Source organism: Prionailurus viverrinus, chromosome E2 (assembly GCF_022837055.1).
Source record: "Prionailurus viverrinus isolate Anna chromosome E2, UM_Priviv_1.0, whole genome shotgun sequence".
Classification (NCBI taxonomy): domain Eukaryota; kingdom Metazoa; phylum Chordata; class Mammalia; order Carnivora; family Felidae; genus Prionailurus; species Prionailurus viverrinus.
The window spans coordinates 53,510,200-53,532,531 of NC_062575.1; the positions used below are offsets into that span (position 1 = coordinate 53,510,200).

The window sequence follows — 22,332 nt, forward strand, 5'->3', positions numbered from 1 at the left end:
CCGCAGCCAATCAGCTGTGGAGGAGCGAAAAGGCGGGAAAAAGCGGAACCAAAAGAAGGCGGAGGTGGCGCCGCAGACCGGGAGCGAAGGGTGGGCGGAAGGAAGCGCCCGCCTCCAGGTGACGCAGACCGGGCCTCCGGAGTAGGGGTGGCCCTTTGTCAGGCAGCATCACCCCCAAGCCCCACCACCCCCATTCCAGATCCTTAAAGGGAAGACTCCAGTTCTAAAAAGGTAGCCTGGTGCCTGGGGCGCGTGGCCTCCTAATTCTGACGGGACAGCTCTGTTCGGAGCCCATGTTCCCCACACCTGTGAGGTCCAGACCCCCCCCTCCCCCCAGCTTGAGGAAAAAGCACTTTCGGGAAAATGGAGTTGAATTCGGAGGGGAGGCCCTCATCCTACGAAAATAACCCCAAGCCACGAGGACAGCCTGAAATCCACCCTGAGATGCCTGGGTCCTCCATTATGGGCGCTGTCACCCCAAAACGTGGCAGGGATTCCTGTGGTTCAGACCTCCCCCCGGGGGCACCGATCTACAGCCTGGCACCCCCTGGTCCCTGGAAAGTCCTACTCGCGTCTCCTTAGAGAACACAGTCCTTAGAATGAGCCCTTTGGCTTCTGGGTCACGGAGGTGACCCGGGTATCCCAGCCCTCTCCCCACGCCTCCTCCCTGCGCTGGGATCCCCTCGCCGTGAAACTCCACCTCGGGGGCCCCAGGCAGCCGTCCTCACCCTACAGCCTCCTAGGATTGCATTCCTGACCCCTGGGACCCCCAGCAACCCCTTCACACTGTACCCCCATCTCCGGATTTCTCAGGAGCTCCCCCACCCTGCACCCAATTCACGGGCCCCTCAGCCACCCTCTCACCCTGCACCCCTAACTTCTGGGACCCCTACCAGCCCCTTCGCCCCATGCCCCAAATCCTCAGAACCCTGGTAGACCCATCACCCCACATGAACCCAGTCTTGGGACCCCACCCCCACCCCCACCCCAGCACCCTTTACCCCGTGCCCCTATTCCTGGGACTTCTGGCAGCTCCTTCACTCCACGCCTGCGCCTCTAACCTCCCACCATCCGTCTCGTCCTGCAGGAGCCGAGCCCAGGGCGGGCCTGGAGCCTCTGGACGGCGGCGCCCAGCAAGCAGCACCCAGCATCCCTGCTCCCGCCTCCCGGGGCCCCAGGAGCAGAGCACCCACCATGCACATCCCTGAAAGCCTCCAGGACCTGGCTGACAGCGAAGCCGTGCAGTTTCTGAAGAGGCCAAAGACGATCGCCCGGATCTTTGCAGGGGTGAGGCCCTCCTGTGGCCCGACTGCCCCACGGGCGACAGGAAATAGTTCTCGCCCCGCAGACACAGGGTGGAAAGGGTGGGGGGACGGAAGCAGTCAGATGGGGACAACAAAGCAAAAGGCAGCTAATAACCAAAGTCACCTTTTACTGAGCACCTCGCTATAGCCCCTGTGCTACCGGGACCACTTACTAACTCTCACAGGAGGAAACAACTCGTCCAAGTCCAAGTCGTGCTATGAGCCCCATGGGTGAGCTAAGAAAACAGCATCAGAGGAACTTAAGTCACGGTTCCAAGGCTGCACTGTCCAATGGCGTAGCCACAAGCCACGTGTGGCCCTCGCAATTTAAACTCATTAGAAGAAAAGATTCCGTTCCTCAGTCACAGCGGCCACTTTTCAGATGGCCACCAGCCACACGTGGCTCTCGGAGTGGATGATGCAGATCTTAGAGCATTTCCGTCATGGCGGAAAGTTCCATTGGACAGTGTTGGCCAAGGGCACACAGTGAGAGGCAGGGCCGGGATTCAAAGTGGGGGTCTGTGACAGGCCAGAACCCATTTGTTTTGTACTCCTCGGGCAACGGACCGGGAGACGAGCGGGTCTGGGTCCCCTAGGAAGAAAGAGGTGCACGGTGGTGGGAAGAGAGCACATCACATAGACCTAAGATACCAGGCACTGGGGTGGTCACTGTGTGCCAGGCTGTGTACCAAGCAAGGGCTTTACAGGCGTTTGTTTGATCCTTACCACGTTCCCAGAGTCAAGGCACCTGCACTCAAATCTTCATTCAGCCCAGACTTGGCTGTGGGACCTTGAGCCAATCACTGGGCCTCTCTGGGCCTCCTCTGCTCTCCTTTGACGGAGCTGGAAACTGAGGCCCAAGGAGGTGATGAGACTTGATTGGGGTCATGGGAGTGGGTGGGGTGCCCTGGATCGAATCCGAGCATCTCCTCCCTGCCCCTTCTGGAACCTGTGGGCGGGGAAGGACTTAGAATCCACGCTGTCCACAGAGGGTGACGCACTCCCGGCTTCGCCTGGGCCGGTCCTGGTTGAATCAGCAACAGCTCCAGCTTTCATTTTCAAAAGTGCCCCCGTTTTTGTCGGATAACTGACCCAGTCCCCCTAGGTCGGTGTGACCTTGAGAAAGTGACTTGACCTCCCTGAATCTCCGTACCCTTGAGTGTAAGAAAAGACCCCTCCTACCCTGCTCCTAGGAAAGATTGTCCTGAAAAGGACAAGGTGATAAGCATGGGCCTGGAAAGTAAATAATCACTCCTCTTTTTTTTTTTTTTTTTTTTAAGTTTATTTATGTATTTTGAGAGAGAGAGAGAGCAAGCGGGGGAGGGGCAGAGAGAGAGGGAGAAAGAGAGAATCCCAAAAGCAGGCGCCACACAGAGCCGGATGTGGGGCTCAAACCCACGAACCCGTGACGTCATGCCTTGAGCCGACACCGACTCAGCTCAACCAACGGAGACACCCAGGCGCCCCAATAATCACTCGTTAAATAGACATCGTTTTTGACCGGCCATTGCTGTGAGCGAGGAGATGGCTCTGGGGGACCCAGGGCGACAGGGACTTGTGGGCATTGCCATTCTTCCCCAGGGGAATTACGAATTCCCCGTCCGAGTCCCTCACTCGCGTGAGCTCTTGTCACCACGAGGAGTTACTACTGGGACGCTGGGGTTACTACCCTTGTTTGACCCAAGGGAAAACTGAGGCTCATGGTGAGGGGTGGGGCGGGGGGGGGGGGTTGCCCAAGGATGTCACCCAGCTGGCGGGCGAGTCAAAAGGGTTCCCGCGCCTCCACAGCTCCGGAAGGAAAAGTGGGTGGCAAGGGAGAAGGAGACCCAGCTGGCGCGGACTGGTGTGGGGAAGGGGGAGGGAAGGGCCGCCAACCGCGCCAGACGTTTTGGTCACGGACTTTGCCCGCCGCCGCCTCCCTCCCGCCCGCCCTCTCCTCCTTCCCCCCTGGCCTGGCTCCCCAGTAGGGAGTCTGTGGGCAGCTGGTGCCCTTGTCCTCACTGCCGCCTGCCAGCTGGTGCCTTAACTGATGAATCTTTGCTCCTTCCCTGGGGACGGGCCAAAGAGGTTGTGGAAGGAGGTTGGACTCTGGCTTCAGGGGGCCGGGGTCCCTTCTGCCCAGCTGGGCCCCCCTCCCTGAGTCTCCAGTGCCCTGGGCGTGCGCCACAGCCCAAGGTTCCCAGGGTCACTGGGCAGACAGCCCACGGGCCCGGAAGTCAGGAGGGTCGGATCCCAGTCCCCCCTCCTTCGCTGACTGACCTTGAGAGGACACTTCGCCTCTCTGGTCATGAGAACTACCCTCAGGCCTAGGCCCCCACCGCCTCTTCACAGCACTGAGACAGACTGGGAAACTGAGGCTCCAAGGGGTGCGTGATTTGCCCAAGGCCACACAGCTGGCAAAGTCAGACGCGTCTGGCTCTTTCCACCCCACCGTAATGGCTTCGATTTATCACCTCTGAAACAGAAATGAATCAGTAACGTCTACCACGTGGGGCTGGCGCGAGGGAGGGAGCGCAGGTAAAATGGACAGAGGCTCAAGTGATCGATGGTCCTTCCAGTCCTGGACCTGGCTCTGTCCCCAAGCAGCAGGGCGAGATGCCCCCCTTCTGTGGACTCCTGGCCCCGAAACAGAGAACAGATGTGGACAGCCTTGGGTAGTGCTATAGGGCCGAGCGAAAGCAGCACTGGCTGTTACTGTGATCGTGATATTTTTTAATGCTTATTTATTTTTGAGAGAGAGAGAGAGAGAGAGAGAGAGAGGGAGAGCACGGGGAGAGGTGCAGAGAGAAGGGGGGACAGAGGGTCCGCAGCGGGTTCCACGCCGACAGCACAGAGCCCGACGCGGGACTCAAACTCACGAACCGTGAGATGATGACCTGAGACCAAGTCGGACGCTCAACCGAGGATAGAGACTCCAATGGAGGAGAAAAGAAGTGTCCCAAGTGACTTCCAGCACGCATTGGCTGAGGTCCAAGCTGGCGCTGGGCATAGAGAGAAGGCTCTCACACCCTTCTATCCGGGAGGAGTCCAAATTCTAGTGGATTCCTTCCCCTCGCCTCCTCCCCCCACCCCTGCTCCGTCCCCAACACCACCACGTCCAGTCAGTCACCAAGTCCAAATTTACATCCTGACTGTCACTGGATTCCCCAGAGCTCTGACCTCAGCTCAGGCCCCAGCATTTCTGCCCAGGCCTCTTCCCACCAATCTCTTCTCTGGTCTTTCGGCCGCTCGGTCTCACTCCCTCCAATCCATCGTGACCCCGGAGATTTTCTCAGACTCCAGGGCCACGTCTAACCCTGGCCACCCTCTGCTCAGAACACATCCCTGCATGAAGTTAAATCCAAGTAAGAAATTTCACTCTCCATGGCTCCCAAGTCCAGGCCCCTCTGTCTGGTGTTCAAAGCCTCTGAGGGTCTGGCTCCTGCCCACTTTTCCAGGCTCTTCTCATACTGGATCCCTCCGATGAGGTTTCTCTCCAGCCCCTGAAAGAGCCCTATTCTGCAGCATCTGGCTTTTGCACACACAGCCTGCCCCCCCTGAAATGCCCTTCCTCCCCCGTCTGCCTGAAAAACTCCTCATTCTGTAACACGCAATCCACACCTGCCTTTATTTCTTCCTAAATCCAACCCCACGACGTAGGTGCTCAAACCTTGACTCTCTCCCAGACCCCAGGCCGCAGCCTCCTCCCTAGCCTCCTGACCTCCAGTCTCACCCTCCCCAGTCTGTCTGCACACAGGCCCCAGATCTGCCCCTATCCTCCCCTGCTCGCAGCTCTGCTGTGGCTCCCTATTGCCCTCCAGACAACATCCTCATTCCTCAGCCTTCCTCACCCCGCAACACTCCGCAGACCTGCCACGTCATCCAGAAAGCCTCCCCGGAACAACTCCCCCCTGCCCCATACACACACCCATTCCTTCCATATCTGTCTGGGGCCAATCGCCATCGGGCAAATTTCCACCCAGTTGTACTGATCGGAACCTTGCCCCAGAGGCGTCTGGTTCAGCGTGAGGCGGTATCGCAGGGCCTTAGAGCAGGTTCAGGAGCCAGGCAACGTCCATGGCCACTGCCACTTACCAGCTGATTGGCTTTGGGCAACTCCTCGGCCTCTCTGGGCCCGGGTTCCATGATCAAAAGCAATGGGGGTGTTGGTGGTACCCACATCCTAGCGTGACTGTAAGGCTGACTCTGGCTCCCACGCTCGCCCGCTCACTGGCTCGCTGGTGGGGAACTTCAGTGGCATTTAATAAATAAACACTGTCGTATTATGTACAGCCTGCTGTCCGCAGCACGCACAGGCAGGGGGCTGCTGTATCTGTGAGGTTCTGTTTTCCTTTTAAAAAACTCCTGAAGCAAATAAAAAAACGGTGTGGCGGGGGGGGGGGGCGGGGGGGGTAGGAGAAAAATGGTAATGTTTGTTAGGTACTGAGGGTTTGTCACGTTTTGCTCTGTACTTTTTCGTGTGTTTGGACTATTTCACAAATTTATTTTTTTTTTAATTTTTTTTTCAACGTTTATTTATTTTTGGGACAGAGAGAGACAGAGCATGAACAGGGGAGGGGCAGAGAGAGAGGGAGACAAGAATCAGAAACAGGCTCCAGGCTCTGAGCCATCAGCCCAGAGCCCGACGCGGGGCTCGAACTCACGGACCGCGAGATCGCGACCTGGCTGAAGTCGGACGCTTAACCGACTGCGCCACCCAGGCGCCCCTCACAAATTTATTTTTAAAAATAAAAATAGGAGGGGTGCCTGGGTGGCTCAGTCGGTTAAACATCTGACTTCATGGGGAGCCTGGGTGGCTCAGTCGGTTGAGCGACCGGCTTCCGCTCAGGTCACGATCTCGCAGTTCGGGAGTTCGAGCCCCGCGTCGGGCTCTGCGCTGACGGCTCGGAGCCTGGAGCCTGCTTGGGATTCTGTGTCTCCCTCTCTCTCTGCCCCTCCCTCCCCCACTCATGCTCTCTCTGTCAAAAATAAATAAAGATTAAAAAAAAAACTTTCTTAATTTAAAAAAATTAATAGGAACTAAGCGAGCGGGGAGGGAAGGGGAAGAGCAAGCAGGCAGAGGGGAGGGGTGGAGGCAGAGAGAACGATCGTGATGGCAAATGCTGACGGAGTTCCTCACGTGGTGTCCCCGGCACCACACTGGGCATTTTGTATCGGCGCCTGGGTCTGGTAACAGGGACCTGTCTGGGGTGGCGGGAGGGGAGCGTGGGCAAGGCAGGGCCGAGTGGGGAGAGGTGAGACCGGAAGAGCGAGGACGATACAGACCACGCAGGAGGGCGTGGAAGGACCTCTCTGGGGCCTTGGGGTGGAGGGTGGGCTCGGGGGCCGAGACTGGAGGCAGGGAGGCCAAGGAGGAGGCCGCGCGGGAGGGCCCAGGGGGAGAGGACGAGGCCCACGCCAGGGTGGACAAGACGAGCAGCAGGAGGGACGGGCTCGGGGGGGCCCCCGCGGACGCGACAGGGGGAGAAGGAGCGGGGCCCAGGGTCCGGACGGACACCTGGGAGGAGGCGCAGATCGGGTGGACTCTGAGCTCCGCTCAGGCGGCTGGGAACCCACCCCCACCCCGTCCCCGTAGGTGTTCTCCCTCGTCGTCTTCTCCTCCCTGCTGACCGACGGCCACCAGAACAACACGGAGTCTTCGAGGCTCCACTGCGTGCTGAACAGCAACAGCACGGCCTGCGGCTTCGCCGTGGGGGCCGGCCTCCTGGCCTTCCTCACCTGCCTGGCCTTCCTCGCCCTGGACACCCACGAGAGCCGCATCGGCAGCAGCCGCTTCAAGACGGCCTTCCAGCTCCTGGACTTCATCCTGGCTGGTGAGCCCCTGCGCCCGCCCGCCCGCCCGCCCAGAGCCGCCCCCTCGGCCCCCCAGGACGCCTCCCTTCGCCACCGTCCCCCACACGTGACCTGGAGCCTCGCCCCTCCCTTCCAGAAGCTCTTCTGCGCCCGCTGGTTCCCCCCTCCAGGGAATTATTACTCATCCTTTAGACTCAGTGTGAGGGTCACCTCTTCTGACCCCCAGGCTAATTCTAGCAGCCTCCCTTCTGCCCTGCTTTTTCCTCGCATTCACCTCCCCTCTTCACAGAACATTTCTTGAAAAGCCACCCGGTGGCGGGAGGTGGGGTTCCAGCCCGGAGCCAGGCGAACTGGAGTCTGAAATCTCCACTCGGGCGCCTGGTCGCCCCGTGGGCTCGAGCGGCTCTCTTCCCCTCTCCGGGCTTCAGCAGAAGCTGGGATGAAAACCCCCACAAGGCAGCGCTTTTCTGAGGCTGCAGGAGAGGAAGGAGGCCTCTAGTAACGTTGACCTTTTCTGGGCACTTCCCACGTGTCAGGCACAGAGCCAAGGGCTCCACGTGCCTCGTCTCATTTGTCCCTCAGAACCACCTGAGGTGGGAAGTCATGTCCCCATTGGGCAGAGGAGGAAACTGAGGCTCGAGGAGATTATGTAATTGGGCACACGGCTGCTAAGTGGCAATTCCAGGCTTCGGAGCGAAGTCTCACATCCTAACCACTGCCGAGTGCCCTAGATAGAGACTGGCACACAGTAGGCGCTCAATAGTGAGTTCCTTTACCTCAGGCCCTGGGCTTTCCACCCCCAGTCTGATCTCAACTGTCTCCTTCCCCCTCCTTCCCCCTCCCTCTCCCTCCTCCCTTCCTCCTCCTCCTCCTCCTCCTCCTCCTCCGCACCAGGCTGGGTTCCAGCATCTCAGGGCTGGGAGGACCCCCAAAGGTCACTGAGTCCAGGGCCATCCGAGAGAACTTTCTGTGAGGCTGGGAATGTTCGCACCTGCATTCCCGGCTATGGGAGTCACCGGCCACACGCGGCCACTGAGCACTCGAGGTGTGGCCGGTGCAACAGAGGGGCGGCATGTTTAAATCCTGTTTTAAGTGATTGACACGCAACCTGCCATGTGTGGCCCGCGGTGGCTCCCGGAGCGGACTGCCCGGCGGCGCCCCACGCTTCCTGCACCCGGCCGCCCTTCCTGGGCCAGCCCCCCGCCGCCCCTCCACCCCTCTTCTCTCTTGCGGCCCCGCCCCCCCCCCCAGTCCTGTGGACAGGCATCTGGTTCGTGGGTTTCTGCTTCCTGGCCAACCAGTGGCAGCACTCACCGCCCGAAGGGCTCCTCCTGGGAAGCAGCAGCGCCAAGGCCGCCATCACCTTCACTTTCTTCTCCGTCCTCGTCTGGGTGAGTTGGGGGGGGGCCCTCCTCAGGGCGGGGCCGGGGAGCTGGAACACCCCCCCCCCCCCCCCCCCCCGCCTCAGCTCCCCTGGGGGTGGCACAGGGCGCCTCCCGGGGCCTCTGCTAGCCCCTTCTGTGACTGGGCAAACTGGAAAGAAGGCGCCCCCCACCCCGAGCGGGTGCAGCCCGGCGTCGGGCGTCGCGCTGGGTGCCCTTGTCCAAGTGAGCGGTGGGCGCAGCCGTGCCCCGCGTCTCCCTCCCGAGGCCAGTCCCCGGCCCCGGTCCCCCCGCTTCCCTGCCCGACCCGAGCCAGCCTCCGGTGTGCCCTTCTCTGCCCACAGGCCTTCCAGGCCTACCTGGCCCTCCGGGACCTCCGGAACGACGCTCCAGTCCCTTACAAGCGCTCCCTGGATGAGGGTGGTGTGGCGCTAACCACCCTCTCCCCGCCCTCTGCTGCCAGCCCTGTTAACACACCCCCCGCTGGCCCCAACAGCCTGAATTACGCCAGCTCTGCCCTCTCCCCCTACGTGGCCACACCGAAGGCCCCCCGCCTCGCCATGATGCCCGACAACTGAACATCCCCATCCGCATCAGTAAAGAGGTAACCCTCCCTCCAGAAGGGTTTCTGAAAACAGCCCTCCGTCCTTCTCATGTCTGTTCCTCTCTGGTCTTTTGAGTGGCCAGGGGCGGGGAGAGATCCTCCCAGGTCGCCTCAGGGGTCTCTGCGGCAGGCCACGTTTCCATACTACCTCCCAGACTCTCCATCTGGGAACCACCGTGACGGCAGCAGATTACAGAGGTGGTGACAGGAAGGGGACACTCCTTCGGGGCCCTTCAGTGCTCACGATGGCCATAGGAAGGAGGCACGAGGCGCCCCGATGCATGGTCGAGCAAGCTCACATTCAGAGACGGGAAACGCTTCTGCCCATGGAGAGACCACTAAGAAAAACCAGGGCCAACACTGGGATCGACCCTTCCATTCACCCCAGTGACAAGGGTCCCAACTCAAAACCAAGGCACGGGGGACGGTGAGTCCGTGAGTGGGACCGAGGGCGATCCTTGTCTGCAAACATTTGCAAGACCGTCTTGGGGAAGAGGAAGGGATTTTATTCTAGAACACAGGAGGCGACTGGAATTTGGTCGCAGGCCGAGCAGGTGGCCCCTGTGGGCGAAGCCCCCAGTAAGGGACTGATGGGGACAGGGGCCGTGCCTTGGAGCCGCAGCCTCCACTCAGCACCCACCATTCGGCACCGCGGGCCTGGGGTGTCCAATTAAAATGTAATGCAAGCCGGGGCAGAATTTTAAACTGTCTAGTTTAAAATTCAGAAAAGCCGGCTGAAAGCGGTGAACTTAATTTTCATGTATCTTATTTAAGCCAGTATATGCAAAATATCACTTATTTCATTTCAACACGTCACTGGTATAAACACGAGGCCTCTTACATTCTTCCGTACGAAGTTGCCGAGATCGGCGGAGGGCACGTCTTGGTCTGGACCCACCAGATCTCAAGTCCTAATGGTTGCACAGAGCGCATGGCTACCGTATCAGACAGCAAAGCTCCAGAACCTTCTGGTTTTTCTAGAACAATCAGAAATCCATTTCTTTTTGTGTGGAGTTAGTTCCCAGCGAATAGCAAAAAAAAAAAAAAAAAAAAAAAAAGTTAATGTTATGCAGGCGAAACAAAACACACCCACACAAGGGCCACTGTGGCCTGCAGAGCATTCATTTACAAACCGGACAAAGGGACACCAGTCGTGGGGGGGATCACACGTGGGTTCTATGGTCCCTTTTTTTTTTTTGAGGTTTCTCTGTGGCAGGCCCCATGCTCAGTCCTGAAGCTACAAAAATAAGTAGGACGTGGTCCCTGTGGGCATCTGGGGAAAAGGCAGCAGGGCAGCGGAGTGGGCAGTGTTCTGATGTTCGAACGGGGCTTCTGAGCGCCAGTCCCCACTCCGTCGCCCGCTGGACAAGCTGGGATGTGGCACTTAATTGCTCCGGGCCGAACGGTCTTGGCTGGAAAACTAAAGACTCGGACCAGATTTAGATTGATGGTTTTCAGACCACATGCGGAGATGTGCCACCCGCCAGCCCTGAGTCAACCCAAGCAGTTTCCATATCAGGCTTCTGGGCACAATTCCTCTCAACAGAGGGACCGGTCCCGCCGGTCTACAAGAAGCAACAACGGTTGAAAAACCGCACAGCGGTGGCCAAACACACAGGCTCTGGCGTCGGGGAGCCCCGCTACAAACCCCACCTTCGCCACCTGCCCCGGAAGCCTTGGTTTCCTCCCCCACGAAGTGCCCCGCCCCCTTCAGGGCTGCCCCGAGTGTCCCAGGGACCCAACCGTGGAACGCGCGCTGCCCGGTGCTGACGCTTGGGAAACGCCACCTCCCCGCCCCCTGAAGCTTCCAGAGCCAGCCTGCAGAACCCAACACGCCTCAGGAAGGTCTCGGCAGGCCTCGAGGGGGTCTGACTGAATCAGGAGGCAAAACCCCGAAGGCTCCTGGGGTCCGGGCAGGGAACGCGCGTGAAGGACACGGGCCAGGGGTGAACCGATCTGCAGGGAGACGTCGAAAATCTTTTCCTTTTCTTTTAACTCCACACGAGCAAACCAAACCAACCGACAAAAAAAAAAAAAAAAAAGCCCGACAGCGTGGGGCTGGATAATAAATGGTGGCGACCCCTCAGCCAAGTCCCAGGGATGCCCATCCATTCAGCTCCAGCCATCTGTTGCCACCCGGAAGCGAGGACCCAGCATTGTCAGAGTGACAGATTTTTTTTCAAGAGGAGCCAGAAATCCAGATTTCGATGTGAAAATCGGATTTTGAAAGGCTGGCAACAGAGCCAGCCTCTCTCTGTCTCCCTTTCTTTCTCTTTTCTTTTCTTCCTTTCTTTTTCTTTCTTCTTTTTCTTTTTTCTTTCTTTCTTTCTTTCTCTTTCTTTTTCTTTCTAGAAAGATAGAGCGGCTCAACAAAATGCCTAATAGGGGTAGGACAGGGGCTGCCTATTGGTGACCTCCAAAACACACGCTCTCGAAGGCCCTCTGTAACCCTGAGATTTGGGAAAGGCGCCAAGGAGGTTCTGTGCCAAGGTAAAGAGAATCTTCAAGACTTTTTTTTTTTTTTTTTTCCCCGAAACCTCTTCCCCAGCACAGCCATGGAGGAGTGAGGACACGGCTCAGAGTCTCCGGGAACCCGGTGTCTCACCTTTCTGCCCCTCCCAGGCCTCGGTCACCTCTAGACTGTCAACGGCATAAAGCAGAAGCAGAGACGGGGGCTGGGAGGGACCCCACAAACACCAGAGAGATGGCAAGGAGTAGCGAAAGAGGCATCATTTTCCTCGGTTTATTTCAAGAGAACAAAGAATCAACCGTCAATTCTGTACAAAAACATGGCGGCCGAGCCACACTGACCCTCGGGCCAGCCCCCTTGCCACGCCCAGCCCCTCGCCCCCCTCAATTGTCAAAAAAGTGAGGACAACACCAAAAAACCCAAACTCTGGGAAAAAGAACTGTATTGAAAAATCAGGGAGACCGTCCCTCCCCTCCCCCCTCTCCCCATTCCAGAACTTCTGGGGGGTGCCGTGTTCATGGCCAGCGGGGGGAGGTCAGAAGGGTGGGTGTCTGTAGATTTAGTGTTTGGCAACTGGCGGGGCTGGCAGGGTAGGATCTGGAAGGGAGCCGGGGGGCTTGCGGGAGGGAAAAGATCTCGGACCCTGCCCTGCCCCACAGGACACTCGGAAACAGTTTATAAAAATCAGGGGACCAGAGAGTAGAAGAGAAAAGGAGTCATCTGAATCAAAAACTAAATCGTGGAAAGATTTTTTTTTTGTTTGTTTTCTTCTCTAAAAGGCAAAAAACTACAAACAGCCCGGGTCCTGAGTTCCCCAAGACTCGGGTCCTCCACCGCCCCCCTGAAACCTGGCAGGAGGGAGGCTGGGGAGTGCGGAGAGGTTGGTTCTTTAAAAAGTCACCCCTGGACGGGAAGGCTCTTGTCTTCTCGCTGCCTTCCTCTGCCTCTCGCAGGCTGCCGAGGAGAGGGATGGCCAGGACCAGGGCTACGCCGGCAAACTCAGCTTCTTCCCCTTCAGGACTGCGAGGAGACAGAGCAGGGGCGGGGGGGGCGAGGGGGGAGCATTACCAAGGGGCCCTGCGGATGGGACGCTGGGCTGGCGGGGGGTCCTCGAGGGTCCTCGAAGGACTCTCGGGTCGAGGCCTCAGATCGCGGAAGGATGGGGTCCAAGAGTCTGGCAGGGCTGGCCAGGTGCCCCCCCCCACCCTCCCAGCCTTAACCCGGGGGCCAGCTGCCTCCACACCTCCGCCCTCCACCACCTCCCCGCTTTCCTTCGCACTGACCGACTCCTCATTTCTCAGGTCCCTGCTGTCACCGTCGTCTCCTCTGACCACCTCCCCGTGTAAAGCATCCCCCCGTTCTTCACTGACACATATCCCTGGTTTCCTTCTCTCTCGGCATTTCTCCCTGTTTGCGACCATCTCTCTCTCCTTGTTCGCGCACCATCACCCCCAGTCGGAACCCAGGGAAGGGGAAGGGCCACCTTTTCTCCTTCCGCTGCACCCCCAGAGACTGGCGGTGGCCGGGGCCCCAGGAAGGGCCCAACACAGTTGTTGGTTGGTCGGGTGGGTGGGTGGTGGGTTGGTTGAATGAATGAATGAATCTTTGTGGGCCTGAGTCCCTAAGGGTGAGGACGGAGATCAAGCAACAGGGAGCGGACCCTCCCTTCTCGGAGCGCTGCTGGGGTTGGGGAGATAGGAACTCTGATTTTTTTTTTTTTTTTTTCCTTCTGGGATCTGGACCCTCAGGACAGGTTCCGAGAGAGGAAAAGTCGGCGGCCAGTGCTGCCCTCTTTGTCCTGTCTCTTCCTCCCCAAAATGCCCAGGGGCCGGGGAGAGGGATGCCCGCCCTTCGTGAGGTCAAGGGAGGAAGCTGTTCTGCCAGAAGGCAGCCCCCTGATGCCTTGCTGGTCTCTCCTCGGGACGCAGGAGCCGAGGCGACCGCCGCACGGCGGGGGAGGGTGGCTGGAGGTCTGAATTCCCAGCAGGGCTGGGAGCCGGGGACCCAAGACCCCGGGAGACGGGAACCTTCCCACCCTTGAGGGAGACGGGGCCGCGGAGACGGAGCCTGGGCCCCGGGGCGGGGGCAGGAGCGGGGTCCCCTGCAGCCGGCTACCTTTGGTGATGTAGAGGTAGAAGAAATCGCAGTAGAGGACCGTCTGGACCAGGCCCGCCACGATGGCGATGAGGTCGAAGAAGCCCTCAAAGTGGTAGCGCCAGATCCAGTTGAAGAGATAGAGGGTGCGGTAGACCCCCAGGGCGAACAGGTAGTGGCTGGTGATGGTCTCCGCCTCCCCCGTCTTGCTCACCATGAACAGCTGCGGCAGGATGGCCACCGACTCCAGGTAGATGGAGAAGGTCCAGAGGATCTGCGGCGGGGGGGAGGGGAGATGAGGCGGGAGGGGACGGGGCGGGAGAGAAGGCGGAGGCTGGAATCTGGCGGCGCGGGCGCGGCGACACGGGACCGCTCTCTGGGCAGTCACCGTGTGCCAGACGCTGCCCTGCCCGTGGCGCATCTCTTCTCCCTTCTAATCCTCACGACCACCCCGTGAGATGCTGTCACTGGCATCCCCATTCTCCAGGCGAAGGAACCGAGGCCCAGAGATCTGCCCCACACCACGGGGCCAGTAAGCGGCACGGTCGGAATTCGAACCCAGGGCCCGGAGGCAGGGCTCACGAGCACCTGCCCCTTCAAAAGGCAGACCAGGTCGGAATCTTGTGTCTGAGACTTGCGTTCTGGGAGACCTTGGGCAGGAGACCCAGATTCTCCCGAGCCTCTCCTTCCTTATTTCTAAAATGGGAATTGGGGCGCCTGGGGGGCGCAGTCGGTGAGGCATCTGACTTCGGCTCAGGTCACGATCTCTTGGTTCACGAGTGAGCCCCACCACGTGGGGCTCTGTGCTGACAGCTCGGAGCCTGGAGCCTGCTTCACATTCTGTGTCTCCCTCTCTCTCTGCCCCTCCCCCGTGCACGCTCACTCTCTCTCTCTCTCTCTCTCTCTCTCTCTCTCTCAAATCAATCTAAAAATTTTTTTAATAAAAATAAGAAAACTTCTTTTTAAACAAAGAAAAAACCAAATACATACATAAAATAAAACGGGGATGACTTCCGTGCCCTTGTTGGGACGACATTCAACGTGCAACCTTCAGAGACATAAATCGCATCCTGTCACTCCCTGGCTTAAAATCCTCCAGTCACCGCTGCTTATCACAGCCAGAATAAGATCCAAATTCCTAACTTTGGCCCTCAGGACCCAATTCAGCTTCATCTCCTACTTCCTCCCTCGCTCTCCAGGGTGCGGCCACCCAGGCCTTCGCTCTGGTCCCCCAAGCTCCATCCTGCCCCAGGGCCTTTGCACTTGCTGTTCCCTCAGCTCTTCCCTGCGGATTGTCGCAATCTGCCTCCCCTACCTCCTTCCAGCCTCACTCGTCAATCACCTCTGAGAGGGGCCTCCCCTGACCGGTCCTACCCCCAGGACCGTCACATCACCCCCTCTGCTCCTCCCTGGCAGCTCTCACCAGAACAAAGCGGCCTCCGTGAGGCCCAGGATCCTCCGTCTAGCTCACCCCGCGGCCACAGTGCCAGCCACATACTCGGTGAACGACTGAATGTGTGAATGAGAACAAGCTTCCCGTTCGCTTGTCCGTCACGGGCCCCCGTTTAGGAAGCGGTCACCAGCATCACTGGTGAGCGGGACAGGGCAGCGTCGGAGGGGGACAGAGAGGCAACAGACATCTGCCAGCCCCTTTTCAGTCCTCGGCAATCTGAAAGTCCCACCTGGGGGAACTTTTGGTCCCTACACCCACCGAAACCTCCTCTGAGAGGACCAGGCCAGATGGCAGGTGTGGCTCCCCCTCAGTCGTTTTGGTCGGGGACAGAAAAGTGGGGACCTCAGGATGTATTCATAACAACTCACGCTTACCTAGTACCTCCCACATCCCAGGCACTGCCCTACCGCCTTATGGGTATTAACTGGCTTATGTCTCAATCCTGTGAAGTAAATCCTATTATTATCCCCACTATACAGATAAGAAGACTGAGGCCCAAGGATGCACAGCTCCAATGTAGGTGGAAATGGATTCCTACACTGGTGCTAGGGCTCCAGTAATCACTCAGAGTCCTCGAGCACGGCTCTTAGCAACTCAGGTTGACTGAGGCTCGCAAAAAAACGCACCCATTAAACTGATACACACCCAGCTGTCATCCCTGGGGTCACCCTTGGGGAAGAGAATTATAAGGTGAGAGGAGACGGAAGGTCACGTTTTCCTCGTGTTTATTTGATCTATTCGTGATGTCTGATTTTCTTTTTTAATGTTTACTTTTGAGAGAGAGAGAGACGGAACATGAGCGGGGGAGGGGTAGAGAAAGAGAGAGAGGGAGACCCGGAATCCGAAGCGGGCTCCAGGCTCCGAGCTGTCAGCACAGAGCCCGACGCGGGGCTCGAGCCCACGAACCGCGAGAACGTGACGTCCGATTTCTTAAAGAATAGTTTCCTTCGAGGATTCAAAAATAAGTTTCTTATTAGCACGCACCAACTAACAGCAGGGACTTTGAAAGCAGGTGGGCCCGGGATCCAATCCTACGAGCTCTCCCCTCTGAGACTCACCTTAGCGCTCCAAGAAATGGGGATGAGGAGGTCTGCACCCTGGGTGGCCGAGGGGTCAGACAGGACGACGAGGGATTCAGAATAGCCAGCACAGAGCCAGGCACCCAGTGGGCGCCAATACCTTGCACAAGTGACCTCCCCCCCTCTGAATGAGGTTACTGCAAACGTGGGAGTCAGGGGTCCTGGGTTCTGGTCCGGCCTCCTCCACCTAGAGCAAGCCCCAGTGCCTTCCCCCGGCCTCAGTCTCCTCATCTATAACATGGGTAAGTGCTCCAGAAACGTGGTAAGGATGGGACGTTCGCAAAGACCGCGGCCTACAGCCAATCCCAGGGTTCCCGCCACGGCACAGTGCAGCCTCCCTCGGACATTCCTGGGACCTGTGGGCCCAAGTCATGCTCCGTCATATTTGTCTGGCCTGCACAGTGCTTTTAGAAAGATGTCTTGAGGGCGCCTGGGTGGCTCAGTCGGTTGAGCGTCCGACTTCGGCTCAGGTCACGATCTCACGGTCTGTGGGTTCGAGCCCCGCGTCGGGCTCTGTGCTGACGGCTCGGAGCCCGGAGCCTGCTTCGGATTCTGGGTCTCCCTCTCTCCCTGCCCCTCCCCTGCTCGCTCTCTCTCTCTCTCTGTCTCTCTCTCTCTCAAAAATAAATAAACATTAAAAAAGTTTTTTCAAAAGAACCCTATGAAGTAGGAATTGACCATCCCGTTTTCCAGACAAGGAGACTGAGGCACAGAAACATTACAGACTTGCCCAAAGTCCCACAGCTGCCACGCGGTAGAAGCCGGCTTTGCATCCCCACTCTCTGCTTCCGGAGTCTACGCGTTTCACCACGAGACCATGCTACGTAATCCGTAAAATCCTCACAGCGACCTGACCTCGACTTTACAGATAGGGAAACTGAGGCACGGAGAAGTCAAGTCACATGCCCGTGGTCCCGCTAATAGAAAGTAGCAGATCTGGGATTCAAACCCAAGTAGCCTGGCTCCAGAGCCCCTGTTCCCGATTCCTGAGCTGTCCATTCAGCCGACGAGTCGCTTAGACCCCCTAAGCGTCATTTTCCTCATCCATAAAATGGGTCCGCTGTACCAAGCAATGAGTTCACGCGCACGAACGGCACCAAGTGCTACTGTTATTTCTGCCTTAATATCATCTGACTCCTGAACCCGCGTGCTGAACCTGTATGTCCTAAAATAAGGAAGTCTGAGCCACCCTCCGAGAGGGTCCACTGTCAACAGCTGTCCGGCCACCCCACACTCCTGGGACCCTGCCAGGTAGCCTACCTCCAGAGGCGTAAAGTCATGGTTGACCAGGAACGCCAGGATGGCCGTGGGAACAACGAGGAACTCCACCCTGAATGTGTCGTGGTTGCCGTCGTACGTGGCTTTGAACTTGCTGTAAATCATCCAGACTGTGGTGAAGGAACAGGCAATGTAGACCACCTGTCAAGGGGGGCGGGGAGGGTGAAGACGAGGGCGCTTCAGCTCCAAGCAAGGGGCCTGAGTCTCCAACAGACCCCAACCTAGGAGTTTGGAACCCCAGCCCCTTCCTCCCTCAGGCCCACGAGTCCTCACTTCCGGCCCCCTTCTCCCTCAGACCCAGGCAGGAGTCTGGAACCTTCCTCCCCTGGACAGAGAAGTCTGGGATCTACACTCCCTCCTCCCTAGGACCCGGACCAGACTCCCTGCTCAGGAGGGGCCAGCAGGTGGGGGGGGGGGGGGGAGAGCCTTTACCTTCATGCATGTGTTGTACAGGGAGATGTAGTTGGTGAAGAGGTCCAGGTAGCGGGCCGTGAACACCACTGCAAACAGGACCTGGCTCTTCCCTGAAATCCCTGCGATCCAGAGAGAGAGTGGGGGGGTGGGGGGGTGGGCTAGAGGCGGGCTGCGAGGGGGAATAAACCGAGGCCCGGCGGGCCTGGGACAAGCCTAGAGCCGGCTCTGGAGGGCAGCCGTCCCTGGAGGCCTCCCCAGCCCTCCCCGACGGAGCAGGGCCCTTTCCCACGGCCCACAGCCAGGGGGCAGCCCGGCCCCGGAGCTACTCCAGCCCGAGGCTCTGTCCCAGGCTAGGCCTCATGGCCACTCCCAGCCCTCTCAGGGTCCTCCCACAGTCCGGACCCCAGGTCGGGGCTCGGAAGCGCCCCCACTTGACCTCAGCCCCCCGGGAACCGGCCGCCGCTCTCCCCGCTCCCTTCCTGGACGCCACGGTCCACGTCACCAACTCCCAGCCACCTCCCTGCCTGCCACGGCTCCCCGTTCCCAGCCCCGAACCCCCCCCCCCCCGGGGCCAGCGGAGAAGGGCCAGGGGAGGCTGACTGGGGTGCCTGGAGCCACCCCCACCACACCATATGCACCCCTAGTCTGGGGAAGGGATCTGACCCCCCGGTGACCCCGGACCTGGAAGGGGGATCCCCAGCAAGCCGTTGTGGGCAGCGGGGGGGGGGGGTGGGGTGAGGGCGGGGGAGAGAGAGAGAGACCCGGCCCCCCAGCGCCTCCAAAGCCCTTCCCCAAGTCCTGGGATGTCCCCCGCACTCTCCCCCCTTCTCCCGCCCCGGTGGGCGTCTCACCGGCACAAGAGCGAGACTTCCAGATTTTGAGCAGTAGCAAAACGATGGCTAGGAGGTGGGAGAGGTCTCCCAGGAATCGGAAGAGATTCATGCTTTGGGGGGTCTGGCAGGGCTGGGCAGGAGGGAGGCAGGCTGGCGGGGGGTCTGCCCCCCGGCGCTGTTGTTCTGGCCGGGTGGCTGGGCCAGGGGGGGGACGGAAGAGAGGCCCTCCGGTGGGCTCCGCTCCGGGGAGGGGGCTCTGGGAGGGGGAGCCGCGGCCGGAGCTGGAGGCCGAGCAGGAGCTGGGAAGAGGGAGGAGGGCGGGAGGGGGAGGAGTCCGGAGGGAGGCTCCGCCCCCGAAGGCGGAGTTCCGGCTCTCGGGCGCCCCCTACCCCGTACCTGCCGGCTGGCGGAATGGGCGTTAAAGGCACCCCCCAAGGCTGCCTGCTAGGAATTTGCGGGGTCCCTGGGGTCTGAAGCCCCCGAATCCGGCACCGGCTCCTCCAGGCTGTCTGTGCCTCTCCAAGGGTGGCAGCCGGGCCTCCCAGCCCCTGCCATTGTCAGCGATTCGGCAGGGCCGTCTGGGAGCTCTAAACATCCTAGACAAGGACCCGGACGCTGGCCTTTTCAGGGGCCTCCGGCTCCAACCCACCTAAAAGACAAGAGAGCAAAGCCCCAGCCCCTCCCTCAGACCCAGGAGTCTGGACCCCAGCACCTCTATCCCCCAGGACCCAGGGCTCTGGAACCTCGGCCGCCTTCCTCCCTCGGACCCAAGATTTCGGTCCCTGCTTCCTTGAGACTTAGGGTCCCACCTCCACAGACTTGTATCTCAAGCACCCTGGCCGGGAACCGAGATGCACAGTCCCTTCCTCCCTCTGGGACCCACACGTTCAGGCCCCAGACTCTTCTTTTTCAGGGATGTGAGCCCTCACCCCGGCTTGGAGCCCACAGCCTTGCCCCCTCACTGGCGTCTACACGCACACAAACCCTCCGGGGTCTGCCCGCAGGGGCCCAGGTGTCCTGCACTACACTCCCTTTCCCCCCCCCCCCCGCCCCAGCGCTTTAGGGCACGCTGGCCCCAGCCTCTCTAGCGTGAGGGACAGGAGCTGGGCAGCTGGCCTGGCGGACCCTCCCAGGGGCCAGGCCGTGTCTAGGAGGAAAGCAGACAATGCTTTCGTCCTGGATGTTTGAGTACCCCCCGGGTGACAGAGGCAAGGGTGCCTCAATAAAAGGAGGGGTATTGGTTTCCTCAGAGGCCTGGATGGATTGGGTGCCTGAGGGTGACATCCATGAGTCCTGGACTCGGGGGGCCCCGGAGGATGGTCTGAGCTGGGGGGGTCGGGTTGTCTGAGTGCCTAATAGGGACTGGGCCTGGAGGAGGGCCCCAGAGGCCTGGACCTGAGGGAGGAGAGACGGGGGGGTGGGGCAGGGGGGGCTGGACTTTAGGGTCTGAGGGAAGAGGGGTCCGGGGACTTGAATTTCTGGATCTGAGAGAGGAGGGGGCTGGGAGCCTGGCCTCCTAGCTTCCTGAGGGAGACCCAGTTTGCAAGCCTGGCCTTCTGGGGCAATAGAAGCCAAAAGATGGGTCCTACAGGGACCTGGGAAGGGCTTTCTCAAGGCTCAGAGTGGGGAAGGGGCAGAAGGCGGCAGCCCCCAGGCCCTGGAGTCCGGGTCCCAAGCGGCTGTGTCAACGCTGGGTTCTGGGTCCCTGCCCACCCTCCCCCTGCCCCCAACACACACTTCCTCCCTTTTTATTTGCGACCCCTCATCCTCTCGTCCCAGGAGGAAGGCAGAGGCCCTGGAGCTGGGGGCGACGGGGGGGGGGGGGCGGGGGGGGGGAGGTCCCCTCCCCGCCCCCCGCCCTGGCAAGAGGAGGGGTCCCCAGGGAGGCCAAGAGGGGGGGCTGTGGGTCTCCCGGCAGGGGCAGACGGGGACTGAATGTTAATCGCATCCCGAGTGAGTGTGTGTGTGTGAGAACAGAGCGAGCGAGCGTGTGAGTCCCTCCCGCTCCAGCTCCTCCAAGAGGCGGCTGCTGCCGCCACCCTCCGCCCGCAGCCGCCCTCGGCCACCGGTGCCCAGCTGGGGGGTGTCGGCCTGGGTGGGTCCGCCCGGCCCCCAGGGGTCTCTCCTGCGCCTGCCATCTGCCCGGTGAGGATCTGTGTGTCAGGGTGTCTGGGGCCGGGCTGGCGAAGGGGGGGTGTGTCTGTAAGGGCTGCGGCGGCCGAGGGAGGGAGGGAGGGAGGGAGGGAGGGGTCTGTCTGTCTGTACCGACTCTGAGCCTCCTGCCTGGGTGTCGCGGGCCCCCCAGTTGCCTCCCCCCAGCCCCCCCCCCAACCCCGGATGGATGGTGTGTACCTGGATTCTGAGCCTCCTGCCTGCGTCCGGCCGGGCGTCTGGCGTCCCCAGCTGCCTGTGTCCTCCTGTCTGTCCGAACAGCCCCGGACGGCAGTGGCAGCCCGGCCCCCAGTGGACCCCCGCGTGCGCGCGCGCGCGCGCGCGCGCGCGCGTGTGTGTGTGTGTGTGTGTGTGTGTGTGTGTCTCCCTCCTCAAGCTCCGGGGGTGTTGAGGGGGGAATCCCAGGGAAGTGAGGTCGTGCGTGTGTGCGTGTGTGTATGTGTGTGTTTCTGCCTGGGTTTGAGTGTGGGGGTGCTGGGGGGGGTCTGGAGGTGGCCAAGCGAGGAAGGGACAAGCGGCTCCCTAGACAGGCAGCCTCCCGCCACACACACACACACACACACACACACACACCAGCCACCGGCTTCAGAGGTGACCCAGACAGACAGACTGACAGACACAGACGCTGGGGGGGGGGGGCGCTGAGGGCACAAAGGGTGGGGGTGCGAATGAGCCAGGGAGAGGCGGGACCGGACACATGGAAGGGGGGAGGAGCCGGGGCTGAAGCGGCGGGGGGGGGGGCACCCCAGGTGGGCGGAGGGGGGATCCCCACGGGGTCGGGGCGGCGAGAGGACACCCCGACAGCCTCCGCAATGTCCGGGGCCCAACTTCCAGCGCAACATGTGTAGCGGCGCCCTCGCCTAGTTGGGGTGGCCGCAACCTTGGGGGACAGACAGGGCAGGACGGGCCCGAAGACGAGGAGAGAGAGCCAGCCAGAGCCAGGGACAGGCAGGAGGTCCCCACCACCGCCACCGCCGCCGCCGCCGCCGCCGCCGCCGCCGCCGCCCCAGGGCCTGGGCCCCCAGCGGCTCCCTGAGCCCTCCGGGGAATCTTCGGGTCGCTGGACTCTGGGTTCCGGTCCTGCCCCCCGCAATACCCCCCACAGAACAGGGTCATGAAAAGGTAAGGCCCGGGTAGGGGATGCAGGGGTGGGGGGGTGGGGGTGGGAACGCGGACCCCCAGAGCTAGGACCGGGAAAGTTGGCCAGGGGCCTCAGGGAAGGAGGGGGACTGAACGGTGAGCAGAGGTCTTTGCCCCTCCCTCCCCAGCTCCCTTGTCTCCTGGGATCTCTCCTCCGCCCCCTCTCTGAGCCCCTTTCTCCTGGGTGCCTACACCTCAGACCTCCTAATCCCCCATTTCTCGGACACTTTGCACCCTCTCCCCAGCCCCGCATACCTGACGCCCTGAATCCCTCTGCCTCCCATCTCTCCATCCCTCTTCCCTCTGTATCCCCCTG

The 22,332-nt window shown here is 60.4% G+C and overlaps 3 protein-coding genes across 5 annotated transcripts in view; 2 read left to right on the plus strand and 1 right to left on the minus strand.

Moving 5' to 3' along the window:
* Positions 1–26: 26 nt before the first annotated feature.
* SYNGR4 (synaptogyrin 4) lies at positions 27–11,649 on the plus strand. Of its 3 annotated transcripts, XM_047837181.1 has the most exons (6): positions 93–231; positions 1,088–1,287; positions 6,880–7,117; positions 8,349–8,488; positions 8,824–9,083; positions 11,632–11,649. In XM_047837181.1, exons 2-5 carry the CDS (start codon positions 1,195–1,197, stop codon positions 9,055–9,057), a joined length of 705 nt encoding a protein of 234 aa, XP_047693137.1. In that variant the 5' UTR covers positions 93–231; positions 1,088–1,194; the 3' UTR covers positions 9,058–9,083; positions 11,632–11,649. The 3 variants fall into 3 exon arrangements, with proteins under 3 accessions (XP_047693136.1, XP_047693137.1, XP_047693135.1); XM_047837180.1 differs by lacking the exon at positions 11,632–11,649 and having other exon boundaries at positions 27–118; positions 8,824–9,113; XM_047837179.1 differs by lacking the exon at positions 11,632–11,649 and having other exon boundaries at positions 8,824–9,113.
* A 149-nt stretch (positions 11,650–11,798) lies between these two features.
* Positions 11,799–19,027, minus strand: KDELR1 (KDEL endoplasmic reticulum protein retention receptor 1). Its single transcript, XM_047837182.1, has 5 exons — positions 18,723–19,027; positions 17,890–17,990; positions 17,440–17,598; positions 13,669–13,921; positions 11,799–12,573 (listed from the first exon to the last, which is right to left on the minus strand). Exons 1-5 carry the CDS (start codon positions 18,811–18,813, stop codon positions 12,539–12,541), a joined length of 639 nt encoding a protein of 212 aa, XP_047693138.1. The 5' UTR covers positions 18,814–19,027; the 3' UTR covers positions 11,799–12,538.
* A 2,640-nt stretch (positions 19,028–21,667) lies between these two features.
* GRIN2D (glutamate ionotropic receptor NMDA type subunit 2D) overlaps positions 21,668–22,332 on the plus strand; it is a 37,129-nt gene continuing 36,464 nt past the window's right edge. The window contains exon 1 of the mRNA XM_047837137.1: positions 21,668–21,998. The gene's annotated coding sequence lies outside the window, so the exon portion shown is untranslated. The remainder of the gene's footprint in view (positions 21,999–22,332) is intronic.